Here is a 21,698-nt window from a genome sequence, read left to right on the forward strand (position 1 = left end):
GGAAAGACCTTATCAGGAAGCAATGGGTTTCCAACGTACTCTGAAACAACGTATTTTTGCATGGAGAGAACTATATATGTGGTGATTGTAAGGGAAGAGTTGCCCGATGATTTATTCCAGTGTTGATAGGGAATTATTATTGTTTGTATTTTTGTTGTGCCTTATTCGTGAGCCAGGGATCTGTTGTGCTGGATGTTCTACCAATATAGAATAAAAATCTGTCCCTTTCTCAGAAAATTCAAAAATATAAATAGTGTTGGCAAAGTTATGATAACTTACCATACGGTGTCCATAACTAATTTTCGAGCATAAATATTTAACTTGGAGGCATTCAATAGTTGAAGTGAGAGGATCTTGTGCACTTGCTGTCTTCATTGAAACTGACTTGTTTTTTCACATTGCTAGTAGCTCATTGCATCTTTTGTGTTAATGGTATGCAGCAAAAACCCCTCTGTTTGGAGGGAGGAGGTAAAGGAAAACGAAGATCTAGTTGCAAATGAAGCATGGTTCTTGAATAAGATTTTTTTTCTGTTGTTTAGATTTTAAAAAATGTTTAGTCTCAACTATGGCAAATGAACTGTCTTAAATCATGTGTCTTCTTATGTGTGTGTTCTGAAGCCCAAAAACAATTTACAGGAAAAATTCTTTAACTCTCTTATCTGGGCTAACAACTACACACTGAGTTTTACTCTGACATGATGTTTAAAAGTGTGTGTGCATATTATAAATTTTGTTGTAGAAAAAGACATAGTTCAGGTTGCAATCCAGCTATCATTATAACTCATACCTCTCCTTACAAATTACCTCCAGAAAAATCTTCTTTTTCAAAAAAACTAATGTCACTTTAGCAGCTAGCTGTCAGAATTAAAGTATTTTTTTTTTTTTAAAGGCAAATAAGGAGAAATACCCAAATCATGCCTTAAAAAAAGTGAATTTTGTGTGTGTGCAGCCCTGCATTTGCTAGGGGAAATTTCCAGGGTTGTCAACTGAAAATGTAATGAAGATTTCCAGAAAAGACTGTTTTCTTATACAAATAAGTGGGTTTATTTCACTTCAAGATTTTAAACTTGTGTATGGCTAGTTGTTATTGTCCTGAGATACTGAAAGACTTTTAGAAAAATATATTTGCAGAATGAGGTTTTAAAACCAAAGAAATAGAGTTCCAGGTCAATCGGACTGAGGGCCCTCACCTTCCCCACCGTGGAGTGACGAGCATGCATATAGAAGTCTTCCAATGTGATGATTTAGCTTTGACGATCTAAACATTTGAGTGAAACAAGGTTTACTTGGAGGTGTCTCTTTTGATAGATTAACTGACAAAAGAAATACATAAGCTTTCTGTGCAAAGGCCTTCCTTCAGGTCAAACTTTTTTTACACTAACAAAAGAAACTACGTCTTTCTATAAGTCTTGCCTCCTGTATGTGATTCCGCAGTAATGTTTTTCTGGCCTGGTCTAAAAGACCTAGAGTGTGGTCCACCAAGCCAGGAAGTCAATAGGTGTGCTTCATCGTCACTATGGTTAGAAAGTGTTTTCCTAAGGTAAATCCTGAATTTTTCTTGCTGCAAAAGCCATTGCTTCTGCTTAGTCACTGTGAGTATGGCGATAAAGATTTCCTTTCTATTCCTTGTAATAATATACACACGCATATATATCTGTAAATAAGTATATATATATATTTTATATATACACCTATATATATATATATGTTTTTAATACATAAAGATTGTTGTCATACACTCCTGCCCCTCGCATCCTCAGGAGCAGCAGTTCTGGCATTCCCATTTCCGTCACTTTGCCTCATAGCCCATGTTTTCTAGGCCTTTGGTTGTCTTGTTCTCTTCTGGGCAGCCTGAACTGAGCCACACCTCTCCTGCAGTGTGGAACCTGAAATTGCCCACTGTATTTCAGCTGAAGTCCCTGCCACTGCTGAGCTGAAGAGAAGCATTACTTGTAGTGTTGCATAGACTTAATCCCTGTTTATATATCACATTGCGATGACTGCATTTTGCAGGAAGAAGGCAGTATGACAATATCAACTTCTCTTCTGTTGGGGATCCAATATAGCCCCCAAGGCTTTTCTGAAAGTAATCTGGGCAGATGATTCATTTTGCTTAAATACTTTGCATTTGTCTCTGAACGCCATTCTATTTTTAAGGCTTTTGTCCATTTCATGAAGTTAATTTTGAATTCAAATCCTGTCGTTCAGTGTATTTGCTTTACCTCCCAGCTTCATAGTTACCTGCTTGTTTAATCACATCATTCACCATTTCATCATCCAGATCATTAATGAAAACATTGAACAGAATCGGATCTAGGGCAGGCACTTGAGTACCTCCATGTTGTCACATCCTTTAATTCAGACTCTGCACTAATGATAACTGCTCTCAGGCATCCACTGGTTTCATAGTCATGTTATGACAATTTTTTTCATGCTCATATGTCCCTAGCATCTTTGTGAAATTGTCATACAATACCTCATAAATCTATTAATACAGTCAGGAGACATTGCACCTACTGCTTCCATCTTGCCTGTGAATTCTGTTACCCAGTTCTAGTTTTCTTTGGCACAATGTATTCATGACAACCCCATGTCTGCTGCTGTGTTTTTCTCCTTGTCCTCCAAGTACTTGCTGACACTTGTTTATTTTACGTATTCCAGATCTTTTTTCTGCTGGATTTAAATTTCTCCCCTACCCACTTTTTTAAATTGGGGACTCCAGTCACCCTTTCTCAGTCCTCTGAGATCTCTCCTGTCTTCCGTGAGTTCAAACCAGAGCTAACAACTTTGAAATTACTTCAGAAAGCTCTTTATATATTCTAGGGTGCAGTACCTAAGTAGCTGAAACCATGGATATTATCTAAGTACTTTCTAACTTGTTGTTTCCTTTTTACAGTTTGAAATGATACCTGTTTTGGTTTGGGCATTAATTGTGCTAGTCACCTGCTCTTGATGGACTTCTCATTAGTAAAAATTGATGCAAAAAGGCTATGTAACACTTAAGCCTTCTTACAGTCATCTATCAAATGCTGTCCTTTTTCCATTGGTTAATGGATAGATGTTTTCCACATTCTTCCTCTTATTAACAGATGATCTCATACACTGACTTTTTTGTGTTATTCTTCATGTTTCTTGTTAGGTGCCTCTCACTCCAGTCTTAACTTTTTTCCTGTGTGCTTGAATTGGTCTTACACATGATCATAGGAGTGTGACCAGTTTCCTTCTTTCTCCTTGCTTTCTTTCACTGTTTAGTTAAGACATTATGATTTAACCAGTTCTGTCTCTTACTGTACACATCTCTCCTCTGCTTTGGGGAAAAATACAGTCGTGCAACACAGTTTCAAGTTTGCATTTTTAGGATTCTGATGTTTTTAAAGTGATGGAAAAAAAAGAACGGTGATACTCCACACCAGCATAGCTCTATTTTCATTTAAAGAATTAATCTAAGCACAAATTCCTCTAAAACAAATGTGTGGCTAACTAGATGAAGCCAAGAAATTCAAAAGTTACAATTCCATTGTGTCATTAGCTTGCCCACTTCTCATATAGAATGGTCACTGCTTAGTGGGATTTTTATGATGCTTTTGAGATAGTTAATAGGTGGCATGACAGATGATGTTAGAATGCAAATAGTATGTATAGAGCTATTAATTGTCATCACTGTATATTTTAATAGTGGTTTTGGTGCTGACCATTTTGGTGATTTAGTTGTAAGCTTACAGTGTCAGGTATTTCGTGCAACATGGTTCATTTCCTCTTGTATACAACCTTATATGTTACCTTTCTGACTTAACTCTGTTTTTTGAGACCTGTATTTCTGTTGTGTCTGCATTTGACGTAGTTCTGCAACTTTGCATTTTTGCAGAAATGAAAGTCTCTCCCAAAGTCTTTGTAATAAAATACGTTCACTTATATGGACTTTTATGTTTAATTACTATTCAAATGCTTAAACTCATGATCCGTAGCACAGAAGTACTTTAGAGAGAAGTTTTGTGCACCAGCTGGACATAGTCAACAGTACAAATTCTTCCTAAAGGGTGATAGTGATTATCAGGGTGACGATGCTGTGGATCACAGTGCTTAGTGAGTTACTGCATTTGGGTGGGGGCTGAATCTCCACTTCCCGCTTCTGGTCAACTTCCAGCTTAATAACAGTATCAACAAGTAAGATTCAAGTGACTTAGGTATCCTGAAACTTCAGCGGAGAAATAGAGTGAAGTATCTTACTGCTACATTGCAAAATGAAAATAGCAAATCCATAACTGCAACTCTCAGGTTACAGGAAAGTTTTGTGGTGCGGGAGAAAATGAGTTCTATAGGTGAAACTTAGCATGGTGCCTTGCAAGTTCAATATGAATTGTGTTCTGCTTACTTCCTAGGAATTAGCACTAAGCATTTAGATTATAGGGTAGAATTTCATTCTCCCTGAAAGTTTGGCTATGCTGTTTTTGAAAATATTTTGCTCAGTTCTTGCATGCACTTTCTGTGAAGCTGTGTGAGCTTCACTCTTAAGCTATTTTTATAAACTGCCTGTAGATCAAGTAATTTGTCACTGTCATTAGTTATTTAATATAGACAGAGTCTGCAGTCTCTGAGCTTCATAAAACAGACAGATCCTTATCAGTAATCAATATTTGTAATATTTGTTACTATAAATCTGTCATTACTGACTCATTTTTTGAAACTAATTTGAGACAAAGCACTTTATTAGGAGACTGGTGATCATGGTAGAAGCAAAAGCAATGAAACCACCAGAAGTTGTATCCTTAACTTTGCTGGCATATCAAAGTCAAAATGCATAGACTTGAATCCTCATGTGAAACCTAACTATTATGCAATAGTAATGGAGAAATTTGACACATTCCCAAATTGCAGAAAAGTCTTCATTAAGGTGCAGCAGCTGTTTATTTTCAGGACCACATGGTCTAGTCAGCATGATAAGAACACAGTAGCGATGCATCAGCAAGTTTGCTTTTACTGGAAAACACACACGTCTTTCTTATCCACTCTACTAGGTCAGTATTAAAGAAGAGCTGGAGTTGGAGAATAATTAGAGTAATTTTCCATTTATTTTTCTTTCCAGCATGCCTTAGGCTAGGGAGGTCAAATAGATGCTAAAGAGAAAAGCTGCATCTGGAACTAGTCTGAAAATAAATATGTATCCCATGAGTAGTGCTGTGTACAATTTGCTTAGTCTTGGAAAACTAACTAAGTTTGTCTGCTAGCTGATTGCCTGCTTCATCGAAGAAATCTGCTTAGCCTGTGTGATTCCGAAAGCTCTTTTTCTTCAGTTTCAAAATCAGAGGGATGTGAATTAACTATTTCCTGTTTCTGTCAGCTTTCCCTTTCACATATCAGAGTCAAATTACTCACCGGCTTCCTTTGGCTGGTTTGCAACTAGGAGGTTTTTCAGTGAGCAGAGACAAGCTCTAGATTTTCATGCTATGCAATGAAATTATAACAGCCTGGAAATTTTATGGCAATGCCTGACATAACATCTGACTCTATCATGTCCTTCCTTGCAATTCAGTGAAATGAACTTAAAAATCTTGCATGCTTTCTAGGTAGAGGCATATGCTGTTGCACTCTGTGTGTCAATGTGGTTGTATTTATTTTACCTGCCTTAATTTTGATTTGTAGTGCAGTCATTGCTGTGGTATCTTGGCACTGCACATCCAGCTATGAAATATGCATGTTGGGTAATTATTTCTGTTCCAGAACAGTTTTCCCCTTCCCTGGTTTTGAATGTTTTTCATTCAATATTTTAAGGAAAACAGTGTGTCATGTGGTCATCTGTTTGCTTTGTCTAGTAGTCTATAGGCTCCTAATCTGATCTATTTAGTAAGACCGTATTTCTATATTAATCTAAAATGGAACATAGTCAATAGTAAACCTTGATCTTGCTTTGAAATAGAAGGTGACCTAACTCGTTTGCTGTGTTTCTACTATCTGCCTCCTGCATGTACACTACTTCTGATGCATAGTCTCTGCTGATTGGATGTAAGGGGAAACACAATCTCTTGTGTGCAGCGTTTGAAACTGAACTCTGGTTTCACAGCCTGTGAAGGAATAAGATTTGTAGACCATTGGGGCCTCCTTTTACCTGTATCTCAACATACAGGCCACAGGCAAACTTGCAAGTCCACAAATAAGATTTAAGAGACTTCTTTTATAGGACATATCTAAACAAGATGTTCTTCCTAATTAAAATTTGCTGTTGTTACTCTGTGTAGTTTTTATGTTGTACTTTTTTAACATGGTTTATATTTTCTTCTATGAAGTGTCTGTGGCAAAATTCAGTTAATCTTTCACTAGTTCTCACATATCTCAATTAAAGCGTACTCCAAAGAATAAGGGGATCTGTTTTGAAGTTTCAAAATTCACTCATTTTTAAGTGATTGAAGTTTTAATTTGAGTTGCTGAAAAAGCCTTAGTGAAGAGGTATAGGTGACTTAACTGCTTTTACTGAAATAATGGAAGAATTGCTTGAAAGGATGACTTTCATTTTTTGTATGGCTAAGATATTCTAAAAATCAGCTGCATGTCACCTGACATATATGTATATGGGCATATAGTCCCTCAGTTTTGGCTAAAAGAGGTGCAAAACTTGGGACTGTTAGGTCTTTGCATTCTTGTTAATACAAGCTTTTAAAGTTAGTGTTACTCCATTGATTTCAGTAGTTCATCTATCTTAAAATCAGCTTTTCAGGGTAAGGAATCAGTTCCAGTTTCTAAACATATGTTGGTTGGCCTAAACTACTTGCACAGCATCCTGTAGACCACAAAAGCCATGAACCCTGCCTTTGTGTTCTAGTTTCTGCTTCAGTGTACCTTCGAGTTAGGCTGTTCTTAGGCTTATACATATGTACTGCTTGCAGACAGAATTAAGCTTATTGTTAAAATTTCAATTTACCTTGAGGTAATCTTGAAAACAAAAGGATTTTTATGATAGTACTTGAGAATCTCATTTGGGTGCTTTGCCATGTACTAAATAGCATAGTGAGGCATGTCTGCATGATAAAGTGATGAGAACTAGCCTCACCTTCTGAGCTTTCAAACAATACAACTTGCAAAATGTGTGGGTAAGAAAGGAAAAGGACAGTTTCTTTTCTGTGAATCCCTGGAGACTGTATTGATTGGAGGCACTTCTAACAGCTCACTGTCCTTCGGATCTTGTTGGGAGACTGTTGCAAGATGCTTGATTGCATAGTAGTATTACTTTAAAATGAAGAGTTTGAATTGGAGGAACAAGCTGGTAGTAAGTGGATACCCCACACTTAACCTTAGCTCTTGATTTTACTGTTTACTGAAGATTTTTAAAAACGCTTTTGTGCTCTTTAAAAATTTCTTCACAAATTTATGTTTTGGTTTTTTTTTTCCCTTTCACAGGTTCCAACTATGGGAGTCCCCGTCCAGCTCATGCCAACATGAATGCCAATGCAGCTGCAGGGCTTGCCCCAGAGCATATCCCTACTCCAGGGGCAGCTCTGTCCTGGCAAGCTGCGATTGATGCTGCCAGGCAAGCCAAACTGATGGGTAGTGCTGGCAATGCAACAATATCCACAGCTAGCTCCACGCAGAGAAAACGGCAGCAGTATGGGAAACAGAAAAAACAGGGTACCACCACAGCTACACGTCCTCCCCGGGCACTGCTGTGTTTAACACTGAAAAATCCCATCCGGAGGGCATGCATCAGCATCGTCGAATGGAAATATCCTTTTTGATGTTCTCATTTGGAAAACAGCAAATTGTTTGTGTGCATCAGGTGCCATTCATAAGTGTGGAGAAATCAATACATTAAGTTGAAAGACACCATTAGGAACGTAAAGTACATGAATAATTTTTGATGTCTTAACTGAGATCACTTATGCTGGGGGAAAAAAGGTCTAGGACTGAAGCCTTAACTATACTCTTATGTAAGAAACCACTAGAAGTTTAAATGATAAAGGTTGGGGGTTGAATTCTATTCTTTTAAAAACACATGGCCCAGGCTGAAATCGATGGGAGATATGCAAGATATCTGAGGCCAGAATTGAACTGACTCTATGGGATTGTTAGCAGCTACTGGCTTTCCCTTCTATTTTTGCAGGCACTTAAAGAGGTGCCACCAGTTAAACAGCTCTGGTACTCTGAATCATATGTTTTTCTTGTTAAACATGTGGCATCACACTTTCTACAGTACAGAGAAAAGAATGGGACAAAAGGAGGAGAAAAAAAAACCCCAAACATATGGAATAAGACACTGAAACATGGGTGAGGTCTGGTAATTATATTGGAATTCCACTTAAACTAATAAGGCTCACTAATGTATGGTAAGAGATACTGGTTATCTGGAAGCAGGGAAAAAGAAAGACAGTTAAAGTAATCCTGCAACATGTACAAATGCAGTACAGGGCCAGATCTAGTAGTCTGAACAAGAGACAGAATGTCTCACAGATGATAGATGATAACCACTGACACAGAACTGCAGAATGTAAGGGTCAGTGCTGCTTCCGTGGAAGTTGGTGAGAGTTTGGCCAGTGGCTTCATCATGTGGAAGGAGCAAAGCCTTTTTAGTCACCCAAGTCTGATCAGCACAAGCTGGAATTTGAGAATTTGGTGTGAAACACAAACTGAAATAAAATATACCTCCCTTGCCTCCCCAAAAAGAAACAAAGACTAACCCTGAACAGAGATCGTCAGTAAATCACAAGCTAATGGGGTTCTTCAGTAAATACAAAAGAGAAAGCATGTTGTTAGGGATAGATAAGCATGTCAAGGGGAGGCAGTACAGAATGTGTCAGCAGTTAATACGATAAAAAATGAATGATGGCATTTAAGACAATATGAAAATATTGTTCCTTTGGGGGTCTGGTGGGGTGTTAGAAAGATGAAAACAGAATATGAGTATGTTAGGTCTTGCTGACATGGACAAATTTTTCAGACGAAGAACTTGTTAAAAATGCTTCTGTCAATTCTTAGATGTCCGTAAACTACCTGCCTGCCTATTTCTTTCTTCTTCAGATGCTAATTTTTAATCCCCCTGATTAAGTTTGTTACTTTTTATCCCTTCTGGCATAGCTCTGATACTTTGAGCATAAGATGATGGATGATGACTAACAGGATGAAGCTGAATATTGGTTTACTTGCCAGCACCCGAGTAACCACATCCCTTTAGAGAAAGAGCACAGAGTGACATTTGATAAATGAATAAGATCAGCAATGAATGATGGGAATGATGTATTGTAAAACAGGATACAGCACTGCTGAGATCAAGAGAGGACCAAACAATGCGATTAAAGCAATGCAAGGATGCTGATGCTTGCATTTTTTTGGTTTTGTTTGGTTTTAGGTGAGTAGTGGAAGTATTTTTTTCCCTTCAGAACCTCTCATAGGACATCTAGTGTTTATAAACATGAAACACTTCAATGACAAATAACAATATCAAAGGGTTGCGATGAGGTTTAATTTCATTCTGTACTCTGACTTTTCCTAATTGCTAAAAACTCCTGAGAAAAGCCTAGCTTAGTTTGCTGAACCACTGAAGTCTAAGCATAGTAGATATTAAACAAATATCAAATGGTGCTTCTGTGGTGTTTCTTATATAAACGTTATAGTGTTAAGAGTCTGGAAGTGCAATTGCATATAAGAAAAAGTAAAATGAAGTAATTACCTTATTTTGCAAAGATTTAGCTGTGTGTTTCATTTTTTGCTTTGTGTGCAGTGTATTTGTAGATTTTATACCATTTTATTTTTATAGTGCAAAAAGAGAATAAAAGTAAAAAATGCATAAGCAATGATAAGTTAATAGATAATAATCCTGTCAAAACCAAAAAGTCTAGGAAAAAAAAATTAAGAAAAGGAAAGCCTGTGGAAATTCAGGTCTTCATGCAGTAAACACTATACATCGAGCCTGAGGTGTCAGAGAAGTCCCACTGATTTCACATGTAATCTACCTACCCTGATCTGCTCTTCCTCCATATTATCGTATATCTATTATTCATAGGTTTAAGCATGGTAGTTTGGCGAGTTTGGAACCCTTTGACTCTTCCACATGTGAAAAGTAGAACCTATCTGAGCATACACAGTGGTCAGGTGCCTGGGATTTGTGTATATCTTGCAGTTCAGGCTGCTGCACATCCTGATCTCCAGTTCTTTCCTGCTGAGAACAGTAGTCTGCTGGCCAAAATCATATGTGCTGTGTTGACATTTGGCAATGCTGCAAAGACAGTCCCATGGTAGATAAATTCATGCTCAAGTGCACTCTATGGTACAGGATATACTTGGTATTCTCCCTGTCCTATCCTGCTCTTCATTTACCCCCAGAGTACTGGTGAGTTATCGCAGAGCTAGCCTTCAGGTTATTCTTGCAGGCAAGTAAATGTGGAGAGACTGTAAATCTGGTCTCTAGTCTGAGTTTGGAGACGCTTCTCAGCAATTAAGGTTAAGGAGTCCACCAAAGCACAGTGCCAGCAAACTGGTCAGTAGAAAAATGCCCTTTGATTCCAATGGATAGTCAGTGGGGCGTCAAGGTTGTGCAGGATTTGTTTGCTGAGCATCCCAAATGCTTGGGGCTTTTTTCCCTAACTAAGTTGATGCCAGGCTGAAATGCCCCTGAATTGGTGCTAGTTTCTCTGTCATAAGGAACTCTTAGCTTACTGGTGTCCCTAATATGCTGTGTAGGCATGTTTTTTTTCCCTATGATGTCGAATGAAATGCGAATAAATGAAAAAAAACTACTCCGTCAAATAATTGTTAAGCAAAACAAGTATACATGGAAATATGCAGTTTAAGCACACCTTGGACAAAGCCATTTTTTTGCCTTTAACTTTAATAATTTAAATGTCTTCTAACTGAATATGCATGTATTTCTTGGGCCCTTGCATTTAACTTTGAGATATGAGAGAGAGAGAGAGATTGAGAAAGGGGGGAAAAAATGCAACAACAAAAAAAACCAACCCAAAACTTTTGTTAAAATTATTTCAGGGTTTGTAAATGCAGATGAAAAGACGGAGAGAAACTAATCATAAGAGGAAAAATGACAGTCCTTCTAGAACAGGCTTCTGTTATTAAAAATAGTACAGCCACACTTGAAGGAAAATAAGGAAAATGCAATCTAAATAAATAAAAGAAGAAAAAACTTTTAAGAAATCTGTGTTTACTTTGGCATGTGACTGGCCTACACTGCTTTTGACATATTAGGAAGATTCTTGGCTGGGAGTTCCTAAAAGCACTTAAAAAGGCATATGTTTCTTTTCAGAATATAAGGGGCTTGGAATGTTTTCTTTAAACAGAATTCTTATAAATCTTTTATTTTTTATTTGTGTGTGCACATTTTGGAACAATTTCCTTAACTCCATTCCTCAGACCATTTGAAATAATTATTTTACTGACTATTTTTGCCAATTGTGTGGCCTTAGCTATCTATATCCCCTTTCCAGAAGATGATTCCAACGCCACCAATTCCAATCTGGTAAGTCCTTGATGGTGTTTAGTCTTACTAATTTGAAGTCCTTCTTAGAAGTGACCGGAGAGACTGTTGAAGCTAGGGAACATAAACATATCCACCAAAGATGAGAACATAACAAAGTAAAAATTGGTTTTGAGTGCTATGTCTCCTCTATTCATGTTAGAACCTGTTTCAGTTGAGCTGGCTTTAGAAAAGAATGTTCCAAAAATTGCGCGGGTGCTGTATGTGATGTTTTGGTTAATGAATTTCTGCATGCAGCAGAACTGCTTGGTAAGTTTTAAACTCCGGGTATTCTATTCATGGAAGAAATCTTTTAATCATGGATTATATGGTGGTTTTTGTCTTACAAAGTGCCATTGTGAAATTGATACTGTCCTCTCAGGTGACACATGAGAGCACAGCTTGATGACTAATCTCTAGGAAGTACATTAGTGCTTGCATTTCACACACACACACACGTGTTTGGTTGAACAATGTTTGGGGGTTTTTTGAGTTTGCTTTTTTCCTTCCCTCTTGTTGGAATATAGCTTTTCCTCTGTCACCACTGATGCTGATGTTGGCTCTTTGAGATAGAGCTGTCCGTATAAAAAAAGCAAGAGTGTTTACTTTTGCCTCAGCATGAAGTCATAGCACAGAATTCTGTTCAGTAAGGGCACAACACAAAGCAGCTCTGGAACGCAATTCACTGAATTAGCAGAAAACATTTTTCTTCCTCTCAAATACGTGAACAAATCTCATACTTGTCTGGTTGGATCAGGATGAAAACTTGCTCCCAGAGTTTAAGAGTTGGGTTGCTATTTCCTGATTAAAATTTACTGAGACATAATAAATTTTAGAGCAACAGAGGAGGAAAACAAAAGCCATACTTCCAAAGTAGGAATAATTTGGATGGCTGACAGACATTGTAATTAAAATGATGCATGCTGTTCTTGGAAGTCAGTCATTTGATTAAATATCTCTTGAAGTTGTATAAAACAAATCGTGAACTTCAGGACTTTGCTGGAACAGTACTTCTGTGTATTAAAAAAAAAAAAAAATTGCCGTGTAGTGCTTTTTCCACTGTAACTCCTTAAAGAAGTTTGCAAATAGGAGCAGGAGGACATAAGTGATTGTTAACTTTTAATTATTCTCTATATTTACGGAGTATGTGAGTTCATCTTGTTTCTCTTTTGGTGCTATCTCTTTGCTAGATTGATTTAGTGTTTAAAAATGATGAATTGTGGTATGTATGTTTAAAACACTTCAGTATGGCACCTTTCAAAAAATTAATAACTTTTAATAAAAAAGTAGATTCAACTGATTCTCTGGATATAAAAGCCAGTATGTTTGTTGTACATTCTGACTTGCAAGGTTGAAAGAGGAAAATGAAGCAGAGTTGAAGGTTAGAGGACTCTTAATTTGTCTTGAGTTTAATTGGGTGTGGGTATTTGCCTTATTTCAGTGAGGATTCTGCTGGCTAATACTAGATTGGGAATATATTCATAACTGAATGAGGTATATTGAAACTGTTGTACTATCAGAAAATATATGCACTTTGTGAGCTGAGTTGCTGTTCTGCATCTGTTTTCCAAGACATGTTTTGCATCGTTTGGTCAATCTATCAAAAAACCTCATGTTATGTGTAAGCAGGTTTTAAAAAACCCCAGCCAAGCAAAGAATTATCATCTCAGGGAAGATTAGAAATGTTATAGCCTTGAGGATGAGGAGGCATTGTTAATTTCTCTAAATAGCTGTTTCACAGAAGTAAGGGGAGAAGAAAGTAAAATGGGGAATCTGCTTGACTACACTTTATTCATTGGGTCTTAGTGGAGAAAGCAATTAAAAATGGAAAATGGGATACTTAGTATCCCATGAGGGGCTTGTACTAGTGGAATTAAGACTCTGTTCTGTGCTATAGATCAAACCCTGGAGCTCTGACTGCTCAGTAGCCTTTGCTCCTGTAATCTCCTGTTAGTCCCTCTTTATGGTTGTGGTTGTTGGGTTTTCTATGTTTTGGGGTTTTTTTGTCTGTTTAATCAGGGTGATATATGTATATCTTGGCACGTATATACTGCTGTTGGGAAACAAACTTTTTGAGTATGTGTCATATGCTGCATTCCAAAACTTTTCATGGAATTGTGAAGAGTTGTATGTTGTGATCAGTGAGTAAAATACTGAGCAATAGGGAGGGAAAGTGGAGGCAATTGGGTGAGATAAGGGTGAAAAAAAATGTTAGTTGTGTTTTGGAATGGGATGAAAGAATAGATGAAACTTGGAGTTAAAGGAAAGCTATTCCAGACAGCAGGAACTGCAAAAGTGTGTGACCTTACACTCAAAAAGCCAAACTGTATATGGAAGTGACTAGAAAGAAGCTGGGGTTAATAATATGTTCCTATAAAAGCTCATGTACTCAATTTTATTTTTAAATTTTTTTTCTACCTGTGAGCATGTTTTTTGCAATCAGATTTATTTTGCAGCCATGAAGCCTAGAGCTCCAAAGGCTATAATCTGAAACAGAAAAGGAGTGTATGTCTGCACTGTGTGCATGTAGCTTAATAGCATGCACACGTTTGTGTGCTGTGCAGAAGTGTGAGTATGACCGAATGTATACAGAATCTTCCTAGCTGACCAGAAGACATGTTCACTTGTGTAAGAACTCTTGATTCGTTTCCATTTTGCAACTTGGTTTTTTTAGGGGTAAAGCTACCACAGAAAATCGCACATCCCTGGTTTCCTGAGACATGAGCTATCTACTGAAAACATATGATGGCTAGTAACTGTTTTACAAGGTCTGAAAGTGACACCACAACAGTTTTCCAATAAGCTGACACTTTTCCCTTAGGGTCCGTGTATTCCTTTTTTTAAGGTTTCCTCATAACTTTTCAAACAATGTTTTCTTTGGGGGCTGAGGTAAAAATTCAATCAATTGTTTTTAACAAGCTAATGGAGCAGAGGGTGGTGAGAGAAGAAAAAGGAATTCTGAATTGTGTGAGTGGCTTCTTTCCTTCTCTCTGTAAAAGTAGAGAAAGGATAGCTAAATAATGTTTTGATTAAATAATTGCTCTGTATGAATTTTACAGATGTGATCAGCCATTGGTCAAAGAGGGCATACTTATTGCTATATGCCTTCCACAGAAATCTTGAAGAGACACATACCTCATTTGCCTGTACAAAACCAGAAACCTATAGTCATATCTCCATTTTAATAAGCCTTTTCTTTAGGTGCAAGACCTATTTGATATAATGCCACAGTAATTAGTATGAGCATTGGAACTAAATACAGAAGAGTCCCACAAATAGTTCTTCCCCTTTCATGTTAGCGAGGAATTGTGGTTAGCTGTTATGTATCACAACTTTAGGCCAAATACCACACGGATGTTCTGACTGCTCCTCTGCAATCTGGCTTCCTATAATAATTCCTATAAATCCTCAAGCCATTTTTTATCAGGTCTAGGGATGGTGACTTGGACTGTGAAGCACTTTTGTTTTTCAAATGCACATTTATACTAAACCCCAGATTTTTTATTTCTATGCTCACTGCAGTGTCTTTGTCACTGGCTTTAAGAAAAATGCCAGAACAATATAATGTAGTAATAACAAATGCTTGAAATTGGCTTCAGCAGTTTTTATGTTCTACTTCTACAGTGTGTTCACTGGAAAACTATTGAACTTGCACAAATGGAGGGGACTTGTATTGGGTGCAAAATTTTTTTGGTATTAATGAACTCTTCTGAGACTTTGCTTAAATTCACAAGTAAAGAGAGCCCATGCATGCCCCTGTGCAAAGAATAGTTATGTATTCTCTTGGTACAGTCAGGAAAATTGGAGCTAGTTTGAGGGGATTTCAAGTTAGCCTGCATGAGAGGCTGTAACTGATATGGAGGCTTTCTGCTTGTTATCCCTGCAATTATGCATTAGAACAGAGATAATGTACATTTAGGAATAAAACTATAGGCTGCTTAAGATAGGAAGATGAGAGGAAAATGTTTCCACCACTTTACTGGCAATTGCAAATGGCACAAGCCTGGTCAATGTTACAGCATGGCAATAACATAATGAGGTTAAGACCAAGGTTTGCAACACATTCTGCAGAAGAGAAGGCGACTCAGTTGGTTGTTTATGCTTTGGCTCAATAGCAGGAGAAGATTCCTTGTGTTGTTTTGATAGCTCTGCTTTCCCTCCCTTGTCCTTATTACAGGAAGGAAATCCTGTTGTACACCAGTTTAAATTTAAAAAAAGATCTCTTGTGTTTATATGTGAGCTTATAATGGGATGTTGCCTTCAGATTAATTTGTTGAACCTGAAATAGGACCCTGTGAAAGAAAACATGGGATTTCTGCTTGCTTGTCAGTGCTTGTGCCAGCCGGTGTTTGTGTGGATGCCTGCCTACGGGAAGGGGGCTTGCCTTTCAGGAAGGTATGGCTTCTTTATTAACTGGTGATTATGGTAGTATCCAGTTGAGCAGGTGATTCCTCTACAAATAGAAGAAAGTGTTTTTAATCTTTTTGCATTTCAGCAGACTGACACAATACATGTGGATGTGGCTGTATATATTACATTTCTAGATACTGGCATAACAAACTTCAGCATTTTCTTATATCAGAGAATTCTGGAGTCAGCATATTGAACAGTCAATTTCTCTTGTGCAGAGTCAGAAAGTGTTAGAGGGCAAACTGTGGGGGTGAGGGGGTCAGGAAAAGAAAGGACGGCTTTTCTGGATAAGAATAAGGAAGAATACTGCACAAAAGCTTTTGGCTGTCTTGCGTCATTGCTGTCATCCTCCTGTGTGACACTTCCCAACTAGTAAGCGAATACAGTAATGAGATATGCTAGCATTAAGGGTGAGGTGCAGGACAGGATAGAGTGGATACCAAGCTAATAAGCTCTGATAGGTTTATTAGCTTGGGCCTCATGCCAGCACTGCTACAGCTGGGAGAAGTTATAGAATTTGAGAAGTGAGGAGTAAGCAACAGAAGCTGGAAGAGAGGAGCTGAGGAAGCTGGAAAGGGACTGGAGTCAGGATGAGAAGAAGAAAGGAGGTTGTTCCAAAAAAAACCTCTTGAGGACTTCCTCCAGAAAGATTGTGAATCACTGACATGTGTGATGCTAAGGAAGTTGAATATGATGGAATTTAGGCTCAACACTTCACAAAGTCCTCAGAAGCCCTGCCTCTGGCAGGGAGAAGCTGACACTCATCATCTCTAGCAGCAGTGAAGCACAAGGTTGGAAGTATAAGCACTGGTTTTGAGGGGAAGACATTCAAGCTTGTCTGCTTGTTCTGGTGTTGGCAAACTGTGTGGCCTTGAGCAAACTGCTGTCTCAATTTTCCCATCTATAAAGTAGGTTGGTTACTGCTTTCATGGTGAAGGTAATTAGTCAGTGCCTTACATCATGCAGACCATTAGAAGGGATGCTGTAGAAAAGACTGTCAAGAAAAGAATAAAATCTGTAGCAATCAATTCTAAGCTAGTGGCCACTAACTGAACAAAGAGGGTAAAAAGCAGGATGGAGGCCTCATTTCTTTGTACTGGTGGGGGCAGAATTTAATTTCCACAGAGAAGTGCCTAGGACTGCATCATCACAATTTGCTCAGTGTGTTGAATTAATTTGAGGGGGACACTTAACTTTTGATGCTTAAATCTTCAGCCTTTGTATCTTTCTTTTAACCTAGTGGTGTCATTTCCTAGGCTTTGTGAAGATGAAACTGGTAAAGCAGAAGATTATATGTGTTACTGGCAGGACCAAAACTGTGGGTTCCCCAGGCAGGTCTCTGCCACTTGAATTGCCTGGGTAATCAGCAGTGGTACAAGGTGGTTTTCTGGACTGGGTTAGCATAGTACTGGGAAAGTTTGGCAGAGGGATTCAGAGGTGTTTGCCCACAGCAGAAGAATGCTGGCTTCTATTCCAGGCTCTGGAAAGGAATATACTCAAAGGTCTCTTCTGTATCTTTGTAAAAAGGGCATTTTCTGGCTCTTCCTTCCAACAATGCCTCCTTCTGAACCTCCCCCCATCTCAGCTATAGTTGTCTGAGCCATAAATCTTCCTCAGTTCTGCCATTTCTGTTCTTTTTCTTTACTGGACTGAAGTCCATACTTGAGGTTTCTTATCTTTGTACCATTTCGTTAGCAGTTTTCTGTCCTGCACAGGGCTTGCTTTGCTTGCACAGTTGCAATCAAATCCCAGCCTTCTGCTTCTCTTTATACCGGTGGTCCCAGTGTCCTCACCCAGTCTGTGCTTGTTGTCGTTTACCATCTCCTGATGTGCTCGGAGATCTCTCATGTCTACATCTCCCCATTTGTTGTTGCTTTTTTAATTCATTATCTTTGCTTTGCCAAGTAATTTTTCTCCTTCCAGTCCAGCTTCCATCAGACCTGTCCCTTTTGCTTTCCTTTTTTCCTCCTAACTGCAGTCTCCCCTCCATAGTGTTTTCATATGTTACTCACCTGTTCTCATTTGATCTCAGTGCTATCCTCATTCAGCTTTGACTCCCTGACCACTTCTCTTGTTAATTCTAGTCTTAAATTCCTCTCCACTCCTAAATCTGATCTCTGTAACCAAGCAGTCCCAGTGTTCCTTCCAGCTGCTTCTTTCTTATTTTCCAGCTTCATTCTCAACACATTGGTCTCCCAATCTGAGCCTGTCCCTGGTTTGGCCCTAACCCTTTTGCTTTTGAAATCAGTAGTGTCCTTCCCAATGATGTCTGGATGCCAGCTGTAGAAATACAGAGAGAGCAGTCCCAACTCAAAGTTCAGTTGCTTTATTCCAGCGTGATTCAGACCAGTTGAGAACAGTTATTACATGGGTCCTTGAAAGCCTTTGCAGCCATTGCTCAGCACTGTGGATGTGACACATACGTTCTGGTCTGCAGACGCTGTAAGATGCCTGATTTGTAATGACAGTTGTATTTGTAATGACAATTTGGGTGTTAAGTCTTACTAAGTCTCTGGAGCCTGTGCAGATGGAGGTTTTTAAAAGCCAGTCTGGTCAAACTGAAGTGGGTAGGCAAGGCAAAAGATGCAGCCCTGACACAAAGGCCATTAATTTGGCAGTTCATATGACTTTGTTGCAAAGAATATGGTCACTAAAGGAAATGGTTGTTGAGGTGTTTTTCTTTTTTTTTAAACTGGGATAAATCAATGGATATTGTTAAACTGCTTTGTCTGAAATAGCGCACAAATATTCAGCCTGAGACAGAAACCAGCCTGGAAAACTGTAGTATCAACTGGTAAAATCACAATTAAAAGCAGCTTGAAAACAGTATTTTAACAATGGAAAGTGTTGGGTAGCTCTAAAAGAAGTAGTGCTAGAGATTCACCTCCATTAACATCTTCCATATTAAAATGTAACACGGTGCTTCACTGGATCAGTGAGATGTAGAAAAGTGGCATAATAGGCTTTCAGAATTAAATAATGAATTATATATAATGCTGTAACGATATCAAGTACACTTACATTATGCAGTATATAATGTAGTAAAGACAAGAGGATTAAGAGATACAGACCGGGGGGAAAAGTAGATTTCAGATAGGATTTGAAAGTGAAATATGTGCCTTTGAGGCAAAATTCAACTATTCAAGAAGGGCTGACCTGGTTTGGAAGAGCTGTAGAGGAAGGACCTTTGTACAAACAGCTACAAGATTGGTAGAAGAAATGGATACTCCTATTCACTTACAGTAGGACTGTAAGTGTAAGTTGTGGGGAAAAAAAAAAATTCTATTACACAAACTAGTACAAGTCCATGGAAATAGTAACTTGCAGGTTGTATGTTTCTGTGTAAGTGATTTCAAAATTTTAACTATATATTTTGGTTCTGATTGACAGCAAGTTTATTGGTTTAGCCAAACATTAAGCCATTTATCCCATTTCTTTAGACAGCTCTGATTACTATTTTCCCTTTCTTTATGTGTAAGCTTTATAAATCTCTGACTTATCAAGTGTGTGTTAGATTTTTTTTTTTTCCAGGTAACTATTCTTGTTTATCAAACCTCAAGTTCACTGTAGGATGCCTCCACCCCCCCGCCCCACTTTCAGGAAAGAGGAAAGATGTGGATGCAGGCCAAATAAGAGATTTTAAGTATTGTTGTTTTCACTGTAGTCTAATTCCTGCCTCTGCTAAAGTAACACAGTCTTCTAAAAGCAGTGAAAATTTCCAAAATGGCAGGAAATTTTTGTATTGTCTTCTTAGTACAAGTATCCTTATTCCTCTGTAAGTCTGTGGGATGTTAGACTTCTGTTCATGAATTTATCAGAATGCTTTTAATGGTGTTAGGAAATAAGCATCTCTATCTAGAAATTCAATAGATGGTTTTGTATATGATCTTTAGATTCTCTTATGTATAGTTTGTATCATACCGCATTCTTGGGTTTTTAGTCAGGCAAGCTTCCTATTGACTTCACTGGAGTTTACTTGACTAAGTCACCCACATCCATCCACTAATTTAGTGCATGCTATTGACAAACAATTGTTGGCACGTTGAGCTTTGCTGACATCTACAAAATCATTGAATCTGAAGGCAATACTTTCTGTACTTGTGCAAACTAGAAAAAACCCCAACAACTTTTCATAATTCCCTTAGAAATAAAAGAATGGGTGTGCTGCTTGCCAAGGGGCAGAATTGCCAGAAGGGAAGAATGTTTTGTATGTTCATCAAAGTTTTGACTGGCTCTTTCTCTCAGGGGCAATTCCTGTTTTTTCCCATGTTTTCTTACTCTTAAAATATGAAGGTCCATATGTCACAGCAGCTCTTCAGTCCTCGTGGCTGAGTGACAGACAGCCTGTACTTCAAAGCAAGCTAAGACCATCCTTGAATTTAACTTTTGAGAAATGCTTTTTTGTTCCATGAGGTTGTAGACAATATCTTTTCTTCTTTTACAATAATGATGAAGAGCCTATATTTATCAATGCTATTTCTCTGTTAAGAATACAGTGTTGGAATTTCACCAGTTCAGGGAAGACTTCTAGTAAGCAGCAGGAAGTATTCATCAACATCTCTTCAGTATGTAGCATTTCTGGCAGATGCTGGGAAGTTGGCCCAGCAGGTTGTCTCCTTGAGACATCCTTAGCAAGTTCTGTTGCACCTAAGCCCAGGCAAGGGAGCTGGACCATCTTTGGACCGCAGTGTTTTTCTAACTTTTTGCTATAACCTTAATAACCTGTGATGGTGTGTGGGACACTCAGGAATGCTTATTTTGCTTGGTTGAGACACTTCAATGACGTATACCTCTAAAGTTTTATACATGCATGATGTAGATTGATGTCTTGATGCTAATAGTGAGATTATCCATGCAGACATTAGGCTCTAATGCAGAACACCCGTCCAAAGGAGCATACCTGTTCTTTGAAAACTATTATCCTCCTGTGGTTGCTGGTAGTACAGTTTCTCTACAGTCTCTCTAACAGTGGTGTCAACACCTTTAGACCCATGCACTAAATTTGGCAATGGCAGGAGCAAGATGGCCAACTCCCATAGTATAAGCTTTCCAAAAGCAGCATGTAAGTGGTTCCCCAGCTAGCTGTGTTGGCAAGTGTGCAACTGTTTTTCAGGCTGTCCTGATAAACTTGCACTGATGGAGAGTTTGGGATTTTGGAATTCTTCCTCTTCTGCTGGCTTGCTATTTTCTGTTGCTTGTAAAATTTATATTTAGGTAGCTTGTATTAGAAACTGAAGCAATCATCTTTTGCATATGATTTCAACATACCAGATGAAGATAATGTTTTTCTAGTTAGCAATAAATGTGCTTAATCGCTTACTATTACTCTTTGATCTGAAGCTTGATGAATGCTTTTTATGTGGACATTTTAAAATGCTTTAGTTCTATTACATACCCTCACACAAAAGCGGAACTTGCATGTTATTTTATTATTATTATTTTTATTCATTGAAAACCACTTACAGTGCTTTTATCCTTGTGTGGCCTTATTGTTTGAGTCACTTTAAAACAAGAATCCCTGTTTAAATGAGATTATGCAGCCAAACATGTGGTCACAAAAGATTTTTAAAGATCTAATTGCATAATTGTTTCACAACCTAAACTTATTTAAAAACAAACAAACAGAAAGCTTCTCCTCATTATGGTTACCAAGATAATGTCTGAATCTGAACAAAAGGCACATCGATGCCCTTCAGGAGTAGTTGGCTGAGATGAAAGACTGCAAGATAAAATAACATCCAAAAGAATGAACAGCTCCTATTCACCCCCATTAGCCGTTATGTTTAGCTAAATCATAACAATGGTGAACTAAGATCTCAAACATACGTAAGATTTGTAC

General features: G+C 38.1%; 1 protein-coding gene across 4 annotated transcripts in view; it reads left to right on the forward strand.

The window, feature by feature from the left end:
- CACNA1C (calcium voltage-gated channel subunit alpha1 C) overlaps positions 1-21,698 on the forward strand; it is a 490,625-nt gene that overhangs the window by 67,600 nt on the left and 401,327 nt on the right. For all 4 annotated transcript variants that reach the window (XM_059816760.1, XM_059816761.1, XM_059816758.1 and 1 more), the window contains exons 2-3: positions 7,390-7,713; positions 11,349-11,452. In XM_059816760.1, coding sequence (XP_059672743.1) covers positions 7,390-7,713; positions 11,349-11,452 — 428 coding nt within the window. The remainder of the gene's footprint in view (positions 1-7,389; positions 7,714-11,348; positions 11,453-21,698) is intronic.

This window comes from Gavia stellata, chromosome 4, assembly GCF_030936135.1.
Source record: "Gavia stellata isolate bGavSte3 chromosome 4, bGavSte3.hap2, whole genome shotgun sequence".
NCBI lineage: Eukaryota > Metazoa > Chordata > Aves > Gaviiformes > Gaviidae > Gavia > Gavia stellata.